The following is a 16,131-nucleotide window of genomic DNA, read 5'->3' as shown; positions in this document are numbered from 1 at the left end:
AGGAACTCCAGAACTGCACAGCAGTGCTTGCTGGTCATGTCTGCAGCCAAAAGTCAGACTGTCCAATAGGAGACGAGTTGTGGTCATCAAGCCTTGCAGTCCTCAATCCTCAACTTTGATCTTAATCCTCAACTTTGAATTTAATTTATCTGGCTAATCTGAGAGAGTCTGCTTTGTGGAATACCCGGCTGTACCTTTCAGCCTAGCGCGCAGACCAGCCTGCTTTCCCTCCTGCTTCCTTTCCCTCTCCCACTTGCATTGCTTTGTTGGTGGGATAGCAATGGTTAGCATCTCAGGTGAGATGAACATAGTGTCCAATGGGAAAGCTGTGTGGTGGTTCCTGATCTGAAGCATCTTGGATTCCTGTATTATCTTAATTTTAATGTATTACCTTCATAGTCCAGTGTGATTTACATTTTTCTATATGATATTAATTGTACTGTATGATTGTAATTGTCTTGTATGATCTCATTTATGTTCCTTTGGTTTCTTGCTCTGCATAACCCGGACTCTAGGATTTGTCTGCTAATATCTATTTCAAGATTATTATTGTAAGAGCCACAAGACAAGTAAGTAAGTGAGTGAGTGAGTGAGTGAGTGAGTGTGTGTGTGTGTGTGTGTGTGTGTTTGTATTCTTGAGTGTGTGTGTAGGCATGCATGCGTGTGTGTTTTTTCTTCTTTCTTTTTTTTTTTGTAGGAAAGTTATGCTTTTCCATCAGACAGGTGGCCATCAGGAATGCAAATAGGTTTGTAGTTCTGTTTGCACTTTTGTTTATTTGAAAAAAGTTACTAACTGTTTTTTAGCATTGGTTTTATAATGCTAATAACCCTCTGATATCTACCATCTATGTGAATAAGTTTGTTGTAATAGTATTTTAGCTAAAAGAAATATATAATGCTGTATTCAAAGAACTATATATTATTAAAATAACATTCTTAAAAAGAAAAAGTATTTTATCAGGCAAAGTACACTGCTATTTTAAGCATTGTAATATTTTACATTCAGTGCACAGAAACATGTGACATATTTATACACCACAATTTTTTGTTGTTGTTGTTAATGTTAACATAGTCATGGTAATAATGTGAAGTGTGATTAAATGTTATATACTTGTGTACATAAGACAATATTATAAATAAGAATATAAATAAATTAGAATGTTGCTTTGATCCCAGCTCCTGCAGGAGCAGGTTGTCAGGGGGCTGTTTTTGCTAGCTCTCACTTTTTCTCGCAGCTGTGGGAAAAAAAAAAAAACATGCAGAAATAAAAGGACGTCACATGCAGCACAGAAAGATTTGTGAAATGATTACTCACATTTATTTCCATTAACTGACATTTATTTCAGTTAGTCAAAGCAACGTATTTCTCAGGAGGCACTGCAAGTATACGTGTGTGAAAAATAACCTACATAGGAACGGCACAGGCAGTATTATGGTTATTATAAGGTATAAGTACTTCCAAAGTTGTCACATTTACTTTGAAGTATGTACTATGTAGACACTATGGTCTAGAGCAGAATAATCTCTCAGTCCTAGACGCAGATTTAAAAGGTGGTGATCAGACACACGTTACCTGCACTACACCTAGTTGAACTTTTTGCTTCTGGGTGGACTCGTATAATTGAGGGAGCAGATTGGATATGGTCGCCTTCTTGTCGGCTCTTTCGGAATGCACTCACAGCGCTCCACGTCAATTTCACAGTCCTCTGTGTTTGGGATGAGGGAATCCTCTGCCCACGCAGACAGATAACAGAGAAATAACTGTTTTAAAGAAGTCCGATGTAATCTTAGTGTCCGTCCTTCCACCCCTGTGCTCTGCCCATTTCTATGCTCACAGGTTCACCAGCTGAAAGTGACGCCCACTACAACACAGTGATGGGCTGAAGACAAGCACATGTACCGGTACTGACCTTGGCTACTGAACACAAGCACATGTACCGGTACTGACCTTGGCTACTGAACACAAGCACATGTACCGGTACTGACCTTGGCTACTGAACACAAACACATGTACCGGTACTGACCTTGGCTACTGAACACAAACACATGTACCGGTACTTGACCTTGGCTACTGAACACAAACACATGTACAGGTACTGACCTTGGCTACTGAACACAAACACATGTACAGGTACTGACCTTGGCTACTGAACACAAACACATGTACAGGTACTGACCTTGGCTACTGAACACAAACACATGTACAGGTACTGACCTTGGCTACTGGAGGGGTAAGGCACACAACGATCCTCCATACAATCCCATATCAGTCCATGATCACATAGCCGCCCAGAGTCCTCTGATTGGCGGACAGGAGAACACCTGTAGTTAACACACAAAGACAAACACACACACAGACACACACACACACACACACACACACACACACACACACACACACAAAACTTAAAGAGAGTTTGAATGATAGAACTCTGAGAAGCATCTATCTGGCATTCTGACACGCTTGTGGAGGTAGGCTTGGGAGTTGTGGGGTAGGTTATTGAGGGGGGTGATGGGGTGCGTTGTGGAGTGGGTTGTGGGTTGTGTTGTCGAAAAGATTGTAGGGTGGGTTGTGGAGGTGGTTTGTGAGGTCCATACTGACCTAGACTTCCTGTGGGGGTGAACGTGCCGGCGTATCAGCTGAGGTTCCTGGCATTTACACTCCGTGTGATTGGCCACTTTTATCAGCACAGGTTCCAGGCCGTATTTGAATGGGATCACACTCAGGAGCTGTGGAGAATAAAGGTCCAGCAAAAGTCAAATAAACTACATTCCCAAACACAGCTGCACATGCACATGCACATGCACATCTCACAATGGCAATAACAGTGCTTCCTATTGCTTCTACTGATGTTCACAGGGCTTCAGAAATGGCCCGATCTTAGTTACCTCAAAGAACTGATCCTGAGATTACAGTACAACACTTTCTCAGATGGAATTAGGGATGTGTCATTTGATGTTCGCATATGCAGCTAGAATTCCACTGATTTTACTAAATTTCTGCATAATTCACATTATGGAGTATTTTAAAGAAAAACTGTCAGGACAGGAACTGGGGTCATGGTGGCTACAATTATTTATCCAAACTTTCATTAAAGCTACATGTGTCTGCCTAGTTTGTGTATGTAATGTGAACAGTGTGATCCATAAAAATCAGATAATGTTTCCCTGCAAACAAAAAACACATGGAATAATGCTATGGCATCAGAAAATGTATTCAAAATCATTTTATGCAAAATGGTTCAGACATCTGTTTTTTGTTTGTTTTTTTGGCTGTAGTGAACAGTCCTGACTCTGTGGTTAGTTCCTCTATGTTAGTGCATTTTTCATTAAAACAACCCGAAAACCACGTAGTCAAACTATCTTTTCAAACTAAGATGCAGCACACGCAGACATAGTAGACACAGAGAGGCTGTAAAAGGCAAAGCAGAACACACTGCAGATTTCAAAGAAGTAAAATGTCTTTAGAGAAGCCTCACTCTGTCTAGCAAACATGCCATTAAACATTTAGTCAGCATTTTATGACTAAAAAACAAAAAAAACAAAAACAGTGACTACTGAAACCCATTTTAAGTCTGGAATTGTAAGCATGGTTTTTACTCTAGTGCTCTGTTCCCTATTACTAATAGAGTCATTAAGACAGGTGAATTAGGAAGGAGACCAGTACTGTTTTATTAATATAGGTGGTGCTGGTGTTCCGGCAGGTGACGCCCTCCTTGTTGCAGCATCCGCTACACCTGTAGACGGAGACGCAGGGGGGCTTGTAGAACATGTCCGTGGTGGTGCCCATCTCTGCAGCCACATCCACACACGTCTCCCGTGGCATGCATTGCGTCTTCTGCCACTCCTCATCAATGGCTGGGAAACAGCCAATCACATGTTAATGCTCTTCACATCGATTATGATTGAAGACCTTCATATTGATTATGACTGCCATTTGCAGCATCCAGGCTGATTCTGTGCTGTGACTGATTACAATGTCAGTGGGGATTTTCCACTGAGAATAGCTTGCATCTTCAGCCAAACAGCAGTTTTTACCAGAGTATAGAAAACCAATACAGATACTCATAGTAACAGGAAAATATAGTATATGCATATAATGTATATCTGTTCAAAACTGTCAAAGACATGTAGAAAAAAATAAAATTGTGTAGTCATTAAGAGCAGGAACAATGAATATATCTTGTTATTTACAGAGAATGATATCAGGGACAATCATTAACAAATTTACATCACTGTGGTAATTGAGTTAGTTTGGGCACAGCATGCTAATACAGACATACCATGCATATGTAAAGCTTTCAAGTTTTTCTACATTTTGGTATTTTTCAGACTCACCTTAAATGGATTTAAGTCATGTTTTCTCATTAAACATAACAATATAATTCACAATGACAAAGCAAGAACTGGAATATTCTTTACATTTACTAAAATAAAAGACTGAAACAGCATATTTACATACATTTACATAAGCATTCAGACCCTTTGTTGTGACACTCACATTGAGTTCTGGTGCATCCTATCAGTGGTCCTGGAAATGTTTCTACACCTTCATCAGAGTCCACCTGCCAAGGAAACACAGGAGTGGCTTCGGGAAAACTTGGAATGTTCTGGAGTGACCCAGCCAGAGTCTGGACCTGAACCCAGTAGAACATCTCTGGAGAGAGCTGAAAATGGCTGTCCACTGACCCTCCCCATCCAACCTGGCTGAGCTGGAATGGTTCTGCCCCGATGACAGAGGGAAACCTCCAACAGAAAGGTGTGCCAAACTTGTAGGATCACTCCCAAGAAGACTCAAGATTGTCATTGCTGCCAAATGTGCTTTAACAAGGGTCTGAATATTAATGTAAATGGAATATTTCTGTTTTTTTTAAATATATTTTTAATTCATTTACAAAACATTCTATACGTCTGTTTTTGCTTTGTTCAAGTGGAGTATTGTATAGAGAATGAAAAATGTGTTAAATCCATTTGATGAGTTAGTCTGAAACATAGCAAAATGTGGAAATCTTGAAAGGGCCTGGAAACATTTTGTATGCACGCTATATGTGTGGCCTTGGAGGGCTAGTTATTTATTTAGGTTTGGTGTGTGTGTGTGTGTGTGTGTGTGTGTGTGTGTGAGACACTGCTACCTTTGAGTATGTCCAGGCTGTAGGTGTTGGCAGCAAAGCGAGTGGATCTGTGCGATCCGGCTGACGCCGAGCGGAACTCTGAGTCTACGTGCTTCAGCTTCAGACGGCATCTCCACAGCTTCCAGTCTGGGTAGTCCGTCAACATGAGCAGCTCATCCAGACTGGCGGCTGATCGGATGTCCCTCTCCCACTTCTCCTGGTTTATCTCCTGCAGAGAAGAGTGATGACGATGATGATGATGATGAGGAGGAGGAGGAGGAGGAGGAGGGAGAAGATGGCCAAGATGATTGTGGTGAAGGAGATGATGATGATGATGATGATGATGATGATGATAAAACATTAGGACAGATTTAGGATTGCAGCAACACTGCAGTGCTAAAATACACTGAGAGCACCTCTATTTTCAAAACCGATATTCTACAAACATGACAGGAACATGTCCAGGTCTCACCATAAGAGGGCAGCACAAGCATATCTAAGTCACATTCACAAATGTCCAGTTTCGTGAGTGAAAACTATTCATATTTTTTTAACTGGAATAATAAAGCATTTAGCTGAACTAGCTCTGTTTGCCAACATCTACACCAAGCCTTGGCTGCTGCAGAACTGTTCTGTCAACTGCAGTGATTCATAACCAGGACCTAAAATTCTACAGGCAAGGAGGCATGATTACTGTTGCTCAGGGCTTGGTTCTGTTACGCTTCTACTCTGGGCAACTGAATCTGTAGACCACCAGCTGCAGATGTTTCTACATCTCCTCTGCAATAAGTTATGAATTTGCCCACTTCAATGCTTGGATCAACACACACACACACACACACACACACACACGTATATGCGTGCACACATGGGCAGGAGGACAGAGAGAGAGCGAGAGAGAAAGAGCATCCTCTGGGACCAGCCCATCCTAAACAGCTGGACCATGCAATCCTGGCTGGAACATGAATCTGTTATCTCAGTATGTGACTCTTATTTCCCATGGACCACCTGTTACAAAGTGCAGGACAGAATCTAACAGACAGCTCAGGGCCTGGAGAATGGGAAATCTACCAGCCATCAGAGAATAGAGAAGGTCTGTTTTCACACATCCCACAAGCTTGTAGAAGTCAGTTCCTTTCTGACAAGCACACAAAAGTGTGCGAAACCAGCAGAGCCCTCTCAGAGAGCAGGCCCAAGTCTCAAGTTACTGACTGAAGCTCTCAGCGCTCAGTCAGGAATACCTGAGCAGACAGGTGAGTGAAGGAGAGTGGATCAAATTCTGTTTGGTAATGGGCACAAACTTGGTAAAAGCAGAGATACCCTGAGGCTGATTCCTGCTCTGATCGGTATCTTGGGAAATGGAGGAGACACAAGCCCTAGGCTCATCTCACACCTTCCGCACTTGAACTCTAGCTGATAAGTTGGCATGTAAACAAAACACATTGCAGTGAACTGAAATCGCATGTTACCAACAGCCTTTTGAAAGCACTGTCCAAAATCTACAGGGGACATCCACTAAGCCTGACTCAGACACACACGACCTCTCAAAGCTGCCGTGTGCAGGCTCTCACGCTGCTTACACAATTCCACATGGTACAGTTCAAACAACTTGATTTCTACACCAGCCAATGACAACAATGGTCCGGTTAGTAATGTTTACTGCATGTTAGGCGTACCCTGCCAGGACCAGCAAAACCAGACGGAGAGTAATCTCGAAAGAGCAAGCTGCACTCATGCATGTTTAACACAGGAAAGTCACGAGCGGCTGGCAAAGCGGATGTGGTTGAAGCGTGTCGTGAGAGAGTGCATCCAACTGCGGCCAAGCGACTATGAGCTGCTCCAGGCTGGTTAAGGTGGCGCGCCCCACTTCACTGACATACCCTCCGAGGTGATCAGCGGGGATCGAGAGAGGAAAGAAAGAAAGCCAAGTGATGGAGAGGGGCAGAAATAAGGCAGAGAAAATGAGTTAATTAGAAAAGAAAAGAAAGGAGAAGAAAAAGAAAGGAAAGTAGTTTGAGACCCATACAAGTAGTTTGATACACATACAAGTAAATTAGGTGTAGAACATGTAAGGTCACTTAGGGAAAAAAAGGGAGAAAGGGTGAGACAGTGAGAGAGACAGAGAGAGAGAGAGAGAGAGAGAGAGAGAGAGAGAGAGAGAGGATGGGACACAGGAAAACAATAAGTCTGTGGAGTTTTTAAAAATCCTGAAGCATCTCTTCACACAAACAGTTTTCTTCAGGATCAATTAAGTTTTATTCACTCACACACACACACACACACACACACACAGACACACACACACACACACACACACACACACACACACACACACACACACACACGAGCATAATACTCAATCAGTTCTTACTTCTATAATGCTTCCATTATGCTCTTTAACTCCTAGAATCTGCTAGAATCATAACCTGTATGAAACTCTTAGGAATGCTCACACAGGTTTACAGTGCAATCACTCTTCAGCAGTTTATACTACAACTCTACTGCACACTCCATGCATTTACTCTACAAATTATTTCATACTCCACAGATTACTTCAGATTATTACATACTCCATGGATTTACCACATAGTGCCTGGATTTACTCCACAGATTTACTCCATAGACTATGTAAGATATACCACACTATTATAACAATAATTGCACACATAAAGCTGAACTGCTCAATGACTTAAGCATGAGGCTTCCAGAACTTCTTGCAAACTGTCATAATAAAATCGCACCAGATTTTTTACAACTTTTCAAAATGTTATGAGTAACCTTATACAACAGAGTGAACTAAATTTTTTAGCAATTTGAAAGCTCTTTAAGCATTAAAGAGTTTGACATAATTACTCTAAAACAAGAGTGCTTAAATGTGGTGAATGGTATTAAGCCTTGCTTCAGAAAAAAAAAAAAAAAAAAAGAAGTTGATGTGCAAGTGCTGATAACCCACACCACATTCTTCCTGTTCAGATCTTTGCTTTCCCTCTGAGGAATTCACCTGTAATCCTGTTGGTGTGCGGGGCAGGGTTACTTACCACAAGTATGTCTACAGTACGTTTAAAACTTTGCAAGTCACTAACTTTTTTTTGTGCACTGCCTATTTCGTAACACATAACACTGGTACTGGGCATTATCATAGGACGTTTGCATTGTTATTAGCAAGTAAACAGTCTAACAAGCTAGCCGAGCTGGAGTTACTCACTTTTGGGGAAGCCAGCGTGTCTGTAGCCATCATCAGTCTGACATACAGGAGCAACAGCATATGAAGTCCAACAGTAGACAAAGTCCTCATTGTGTAAGAGAGCCTCTGGGAGCCGACTGCACACGAGCCTTACTGTGACAAGCCAGTACGCACAGCACGGACATGAACGAACACACAACAGAGCTCCTTGAGGAGTTCTCCCAGACCACACACCCTCAGAGTCACTCTTACTCTTCCTCTCTCACTCACACACACACACACACACACACACACACGCGTACACAGATGAGTCTTAAAATTCCCACTGCTGGTCAGAAGAGGAGGAGAGTTGTCACAGAGAAAGAAGACACCTCATAAGCCAAATGGAGTTTCCCTTTTAAATAGGCTGGGGTAAAATAAATAAATAAATAAATAAAATCCTTAGAAAAAAAAAAAAAAAGAGGCACACTTGTGGCAAAGCACTTTGAAGCAGCCTGAAAGTGAAGCAATCCCTTCCCTTCCTCTGTGAGCTCAGTCCGTCAGCTTAGGTGGCTGTCTGCAACTCGTGTAGGTGTTGGACGTGGCATCCCCAGGACTCGCTCTCAAGTCATTCCCGTCGCAGGCTGATCGCCTGTGCGTGCTTGACAAACCCTGTCCGAGGCGCCGTTGGTTCAGTCTGCAGTTGGCCGCGAGTCCCTTACAGACGGGCAGGCTGGCATGGCCGTCCCCCGCTCCTGTCCAGCGCTACTGTCCCGAAGCCATGTCCGAGCTTGCTGCCTCTGTGCTCGGCTAACCCCTCACCCACCCACCCACGCTGACACCAGCATGAACATGTGGTTTTAAATGTGATCCAGACCATGCAGATAGAGCAGAGTGGGAGGAGATGGAAGGGTGGAGACAGGGTGTATGAGGAGACACTGGCTAGAGCCCACATCCTACCCAGACCCAGCCCATGGGGGGGGGCTGACTCATGCTTGGAATGGGTGTGTTTGTTTGTGTATGTCATTCTAGTCCAACCCTGAAAATGAGTCTGAAATGCGAGATGAGAATTAGATGTTCTGATGTACTTTAATGGCTTTATAAGTAAAGCTGTTTGCTCCCTCATTCCTTATAAAGACTTAAACATGTCATTTTAAAACACTTCAAAAGAGCATATTGCTAATGAGATCATACAAATATGACTACACAAAGAGATTTCATACAAATTGGTCGCTTATGGGAAATGGTATAATTACTCTAATAATAATATTCAGAGCAAAGTAAATTAATGGCTGAATAATCAGTTCAAAGAAAAAAGATACAAAGTAGAATCAAACCTCGCTGATAAACTTAGTTTACAATTAAAACCAATACAAAATGCATCTTTAATAATTATCCAGTACAAAAAACCTTGACAAACTGATAAATTAATATATTCATGCCAAAAAATAATTTGAGGTTATTTTTTAGACATATGGAATGGTCAGAATTGGTCACATATTTTAGATCGCCAGTGTTTGCTCTCTCAAATCCATTGGTGGCTGAAGCATAGTCTCTGAGGGTCTGCTCAATCTCCTCATCTGAGGTCATGACAAATGGCCCCTGCAATGTGGAGAAACACATATACAGCTCATCACCACCCATTTGAAACATGGCCATTGCTTGGGTCAGGCATAAGGACAGGGGTTATTTGTCCACGATGCTATGCTGGATAGTCCCTCCAGGAGAATACAGAACTCTTCATGTATACAGAACAGAGCATAAGTAATTGGTAAGTAGTTTCTGATGTTTTGATTCAGTACTTCATTACGTTTCTTAAAATGAAATGACTACGATACTAAAGCACAGAAAGGCACCTTTCTTTCAGATATATTAACAGATGTGAGGGAATATGTGTAGGGAATGCTGTCCTCTCCAAACACCAACACCCCCTGTAGGTGGAACAGGAGTAGTATGATGGTAATCTGAAGCACAGAAAGGCACCTTTCTTTCAGATATATTAACAGATGTGAGGGAATATGTGTAGGGAATGTGTGTGTATATGAGCGAACTGTGTAGGGAATGCTGTCCTCTCCAAACACAACACCCCCAGTAGGTGGAACAGGAGTAGTATGATGGTAATCTGAAATAAAGTTGGCATGACAGTGTTGGACACATGCCACGCGTCCGTGAGGCCAAGTGCTGGTGCTCTCATACATGTAATGAGTGCATACACTTTCAGCTCCTGTCCGTTTTAGGGCTGTTTGCCTATAGCCATGACTGCAGTTAGTGAAACAGATGCTCAACTGGGTTCAGGCTGAGGGATCAACTTGGCAAGTCACAATTATTACTCCTTAGCCCTGAAAACCCTCAGACGCCAGCGTAAAGCAGGTCGTGGCCTGCACTACCTTCAGTCTCTCTTCCTCTGCTCTCTCCTTATGAGACAACAGGAAAAGATTCCAGATTCATCAAGTGTCAACTCTTGTGATTTTGAAAGCTCTCTGGTGCATGTGCTAACAAAGCACCAACACAAAACAGGCCCAGAAACAGCAGCCAACACCCTGATACAAATTCTCTAATTCCTGCACAGCTCATAGGAGATGTAGACATATACTATCCAGTTAACACTGCCAGTATAATTCGAGAGTGTGAATTTGATTTCATATTAATCGTTTTTCACTTCTATTTCAGTTCACTAACCCAAGGACTCCACATTGTAATATTTTGTCATTTGATGTTTGTTTTCCCTCCACACCCAGTAGGGTTTTTTTTTTTTTTACTTTGCTTACCGTGCTGGACCACAGGCTCGTTAATGGGCTCCCCTGCGATCAGAACAAAATGGGCCTCCTCAGGGGCCTGGAAACACAAAGAATCTGCATTAACACTGAGAAACCGGATTAGCACTGCAGGCACTTTCTCAGCCACAGTGAACGGCACAAACTAAAGCATCGCCAAATCCAGAACTGAAAGGTGTTGCGTTTTGTACCTTATTTTCCACTTTGACACAGTCGCCATCCTCAAAAACGACAGTGTGATGAGGCTCCACCTTTTTCTGTTCTTCATCTGGCCCTAAAGATAGAAGTTTACCTTTAAAACATTTCATAATCATGCACTATTATTAGTTAGGGTGCTACCAAATTCATGACAATGAAAATCGCATGAAATTAGTCTTGTGAAATTTGTTGCCATCTCAAACTAACTAGTAATGTAGAGTTGTTCTTTTGACCTGCAGAAGTGGTCCTTTTGATCTTTGATGTGAATTTAAATTTAAACAAACATTGCAATTTTGCTGGTTTTGACAAAAAACATTACTTGGAAGTACAAAGTACACTGCTTTTGAGGTTAGCTGGCTAATAAGTGTTATTTAAGAAATGCTGTGAGATGTAGCATTTCTCTTGAACATGAAATCTGTAATTTTTTAGAATCTGGTCCGTGAAATTACCTAATTTCCGCTGTGAATTTAATAGGACCCAAAGTATTATATTCATAAATAGGCTACGTTGAATCTATGCCGTATTGTAGCTACAACTACATGAGCCTGTTCCATCCTGTTGTTACATGCCCTTGAGAATAGATTATGACTTGCTCTAGACAACAGCTGTGGTCCAGATGGTATTACATTAATGTCTTAACCAGAAAACATATCTAATAAGTGCCCAGGCCTCTTTTACGCTAAACCAAGTCATTTGCTCTAAGGCTCAGAGACGACGATGCATATCTTTATCGAACCCAGCTGTAAGCTCTACTTGGCCTCAGTGGTAATGTGGTGGCTTCTTCAAACAATACAACCTTAATATGAAAACAGTTTTACTTTTTCAAAGTCCCACGACATCTGTAAACAATTACATCTAGCCTACATTAGAAGATGATGCATGTGGTGCTTGGTGTAAGTTTATGCTAACCTATATTCCCTTTAGTAATATTTGTCCAAAGATATTAGAAACATATTGATGCTGAGAGCCCTGGAATGAATGTGGGACATCAGATACAGAAAGGGAACAGAACAGAACAGAGTCCCTGTTGTTTGTGAATGGGTTCAACAGACCTCGTTCTGTGCAAGGCTGAACCTCGTCTGATAAAAACACGATGCAGCTTCTTTAGCAGAAAGCCTGTCTCAATGCCTTTGAAGTGAAGACATTTTTGCATTTTGGCTGAGAAAAGAAGCATAAACAGTCCCTCTTGTCCATCGGAGCTTGGCATGTCGAAAACCACACTGTTGGCCCAGCCGCTTCACTAATGAAATCAATAACGCTTTCCTCATGAAGCACACCGGATACTCACAGCTTTTCAGCTATAGTTTATTGTGGCAACAGGTGAGACACTTCCTTGACTCTGCTGTGGTCATTTTAGTTAGACAGGGAGCCGATTGCAAGGGAGCAGCAGCAATCAGAAAGACTGGTTCTGTGTTACACAAGAACCAGAGCAGAGACCTTTAACTTACTGGTATATAAATTCATTATGCAATCTCTGGATGAGACCCAAAGGATGCTGGCCAGCGTTCAGTATGAGCGACGTTAGAAATGTCCCTGCAGAGACTCCACGTTGGAAAACTCATCAGCTAATGACTGGGCATAAATCTGCTCCCAACCTGGAAATCATCAAAACTGGCTCAGTAAATCAAGAGTTCAAACTTGGCTGAATCAGCTACACTGGCCAAGCTGCAGTGTTGCTGTTGGACAGTGATCAGAGGCACCCTGATATGTCCGCCCCGGCCTCAGACGTGGGAGAGGAAGTGGAAAATAATCATTCCCAAACACCTGCTTAAACATCCAGGGACGACAAGGCTCTGATATTGGGATTGTGTGAAAAAAGGACAGATTGGTATATTGTAGACTTTACAGAGAGGCCCCTGAAAAAAAAGCACAGACTTAGAATATTGTAGACTTTACAAAAAAGCCCCTTTGTGGCTGATCCACTGTGGGTAAGACTGAAGGAAGCTCTGCTCACCAGTGTGCAGTGATCCAGAAAGAGTGTAGATAAAAGCATTCCATCCTGGAAAAGAGAACATAGGGAAATAAATACATTCTAAATACATTTCAGATCTTCTCCACAATGATGTAATGCTTGCACAGATCACACACCCATCAAAACATTCTGGTAATCCTCACACAGGCACACAAACACTGTCAAGAGCATGACCCACTCTACACTGGGATGTGTGTGCTTGTATGCACATCTTTAATTTGCCTCTGGAACTGGAAAAGAGGACTTAACAGTTTGTCTCTGTATTTGTAATATGCACAGGTTGAGACGTAACAACTCTCACTGCACATCAGTCAGGAAATACACAATCAGAGAATTTATTTGCTATGGCTGATAAAATAGTGCATACTCTAAAGGTTAAACCAAACCACTTGGCAACATGTGCAAACTGAGTCAGAAATGGTTTATTTTCTCTGTCCAGATGGGCGTTCCACAGCTTCATTCAGGGATTACCCTGCCCTCAATTAAGAGCAGCACTGAGCAGCACCTGATAAGGTTAGTCTCAGTGCTTCCTAAATTAAACCCGCTAGATTGCTAACCAGAAATACACTTAGTACGCCCCTTAAATAAAAATTATGCCCTAGTAAATATTTCAGTAAGGACATCTACCCGCATTCAAATCGATTCTGAAACGCTGCATTTTAATAACAAAAATATTTGAAATAAAGAGGCTTTCAAAAATAACAGCCTCCAAACCAAAATGTGCAACAAATTACTGTGATCTACTATGATAAAATGAAAGCGTCCATTTCCTGGTCATACATAGAGCTGGTGCAGTGATTCAGCTATTCCTGAGAAAGGTCTGGAAGGAATTTACCTCTGAGCCTTTTAAACATGTGACATGAGAAGCTCAAGCTTTTGCATATGTGATTTATAATGTCCAGTCTACAACAATAGAGAAATTCCTGTAATGACCACTGTGGTGGCTGTCTGTGCAGCGACCCATATTCCAGACTCCCACAGATGACAGCGCTCCCCTCTGAGGGCAAAGCCCACTCTCCTCCATCCCATCCTGTTGGGAATTTCAGTGGAAAATTAATCCACAGTACATGGTAGCTGTTAATGTCCTTACAGGTGTATATACAATAATGTTTTCAAGCGTTGTAATGCCTTGTATGTACAAAATTAGCGCAGAAGAATTCTTAGTATCACAGGCCGACTATAGGCAGAGGAGAGTGAGGTACACGTAGCGTCCAGAGTGCTAACCAGGCCTAGGGACGCATGACTCCAGTTGGACGCATGACTCCAGTGCAAAACACACACTTGGCCTCATGCACAAGCAGCCTCACACACGTGACCACACGTGCATGCAGCCTCACATGCGTATCTGGCCTCACACACACACAACCTCAAACATACACACACGGCCTCATATGCATGGCCTCAGACACAGGTTCAGGTTTTCTGCCATGACTTCACGAGCACATCAGGCCATAGGGCAGAGTGATAACCTCTCAGACACACACCCTCAGTTCCTCTGATGGCCCTCTCAGATACATGCTCAGAAGGTTTTCATGATGGCCCTCTCAGACACACACTCCTCACTCTTACCTAAGGGTATTGGTTGAACATGTCTTGCACCTTCCTTGAGTTTGAAATCGAGGTACATTGTTGGAGTTCTGGTATAAATCTTTGACTGAAAAAGGCAACAACAAAATATTACAACCCTCATGAAATATGTTACAACCATAAAAAGAAAAAAAAAATTTCTTCTACAGCATAAACTTTAACAATTCCCCTCCAGACAATACTCCTATAAACTATTCCCCTCCACAACTATTCCCTTATAGACTATTGCCTCCCAGAATATTCCCATATAGACTATTAATTCCCAGACTATTCCCTTATGGACTATTCCCCTATGTACCCCTCTCTTCCATACAGACTAATCCACTATAGACTATTATGAACAGTTACAAAAGGTAACAGTAACAGAAAGCACCTGTTTCTAGTCAATACTGGGCTGGTTTGGCTGACCTACATTAAACTTTTCTTGAGTACTCGTTTGTGTGTGTGTGTCTCAGATGCACTCATTTCAGCTACAGAGGAAGCCCTCTAAGCCACAGTCCATGTTATAAATGTTAGAAGCCCACTTCCACCCCAGTTCCAATTTCCTGCTGATAATGGGGGTCAACGCCGCCCTTTTGGCTTGGATTCCTCCAGTGAAGATCAGAATCTGGTGAGAGGTTGGACAGGGATATTAAGGGCCATATTCCGGAGGCAGACTGAGTTCAGGTCTGGGCTAAATTACTCAGTAAATAGTGACTCAGCACCTTTGTGAAGCCCCCTAGCTGTTCTAGTGTGACCTTCACATTGAGGGCTTCCCCCGATATCACAGCCATGGTGGGTGTTGCAGTCTGACCTTCACACTGAGGGCTTCCCCTGATATCACAGCCACGGTGACCCCGTCTTTGCTGGGCTTGGGGACCTGCTGGCTCTTCAGCTCCTGGTACTGAGGCTCCACCATCTTATCCGCCTTCTTTAGATTCACCCAGAGTTGCAGACCCCACACGGGCTCATCAGAAACAGGCATCTCAGAGTGAACCACGCCCCGCCCCGCAGTCATCCACTGGCACGTCAAACACACACGCAAAGACGTGCACACACACGCAAAGACGTGCACAAAAATGCAGGATTAGACTTTGAAATGATCATAGTTTGGAATTATTGTTTGAAGTGTAATAACAGATGTAATAACAGTGTGTGCACATTTGAGTGTGTGTGATTATGTTTAAGTATGTCAATGTGTATATAGCATATCCAATGTGCCAGACATTTTTTTTCTTTTACAGGGTTTGCCAATGACGAAAGTACCATTTGCACACTAATTTCACTTTCACACGCTACCTTGCTAAAACTATACAACAGCTGTGATTATACTCTGCATGGACCTCA

General features: G+C 42.4%; 2 protein-coding genes across 2 annotated transcripts in view; both read right to left on the bottom strand.

Moving 5' to 3' along the window:
• Positions 1-933: 933 nt before the first annotated feature.
• Positions 934-9,076, bottom strand: vegfd (vascular endothelial growth factor D). The gene is made up of 7 exons (XM_027011384.2): positions 8,317-9,076; positions 5,133-5,340; positions 3,668-3,858; positions 2,603-2,730; positions 2,216-2,322; positions 1,574-1,730; positions 934-1,235 (listed from the first exon to the last, which is right to left on the bottom strand). The coding sequence occupies exons 1-6, from the start codon at positions 8,404-8,406 to the stop codon at positions 1,585-1,587; spliced, it is 870 nt and encodes a 289-aa protein (XP_026867185.1). The 5' UTR covers positions 8,407-9,076; the 3' UTR covers positions 934-1,235; positions 1,574-1,584.
• A 268-nt stretch (positions 9,077-9,344) lies between these two features.
• Positions 9,345-16,131, bottom strand: part of pir (pirin) — a 12,049-nt gene continuing 5,262 nt past the window's right edge. The window contains exons 4-9 of the mRNA XM_027011394.2: positions 15,599-15,805; positions 14,788-14,872; positions 13,201-13,245; positions 11,240-11,322; positions 11,043-11,109; positions 9,345-9,875 (exon numbers count right to left, since the gene is read on the bottom strand). Of these exons, the coding sequence (XP_026867195.2) occupies positions 9,667-9,875; positions 11,043-11,109; positions 11,240-11,322; positions 13,201-13,245; positions 14,788-14,872; positions 15,599-15,805 (696 nt within the window). The 3' untranslated portion in view covers positions 9,345-9,666. The remainder of the gene's footprint in view (positions 9,876-11,042; positions 11,110-11,239; positions 11,323-13,200; positions 13,246-14,787; positions 14,873-15,598; positions 15,806-16,131) is intronic.

Source organism: Electrophorus electricus, chromosome 21 (assembly GCF_013358815.1).
Source record: "Electrophorus electricus isolate fEleEle1 chromosome 21, fEleEle1.pri, whole genome shotgun sequence".
Classification (NCBI taxonomy): Eukaryota; Metazoa; Chordata; class Actinopteri; order Gymnotiformes; family Gymnotidae; genus Electrophorus; species Electrophorus electricus.
This window is presented reverse-complemented; position numbering and strand designations above follow the sequence as displayed.

Bases quoted from the DNA above. Each gene is read 5' to 3' on its own strand.
- vegfd (XM_027011384.2), bottom strand. From the start codon at position 8,406: ATGAGGACTTTGTCTACTGTTGGACTTCATATGCTGTTGCTCCTGTAT. The intron at 2,731-3,667 runs GTACTGGTCTCC...TATTCTCCACAG, and splicing joins CCACCTATATTAATAAAACA to CTCCTGAGTGTGATCCCATT. The intron at 1,731-2,215 runs GTCAGTACCTGT...CTGCGTGGGCAG, and splicing joins TTACCCCTCCAGTAGCCAAG to AGGATTCCCTCATCCCAAAC.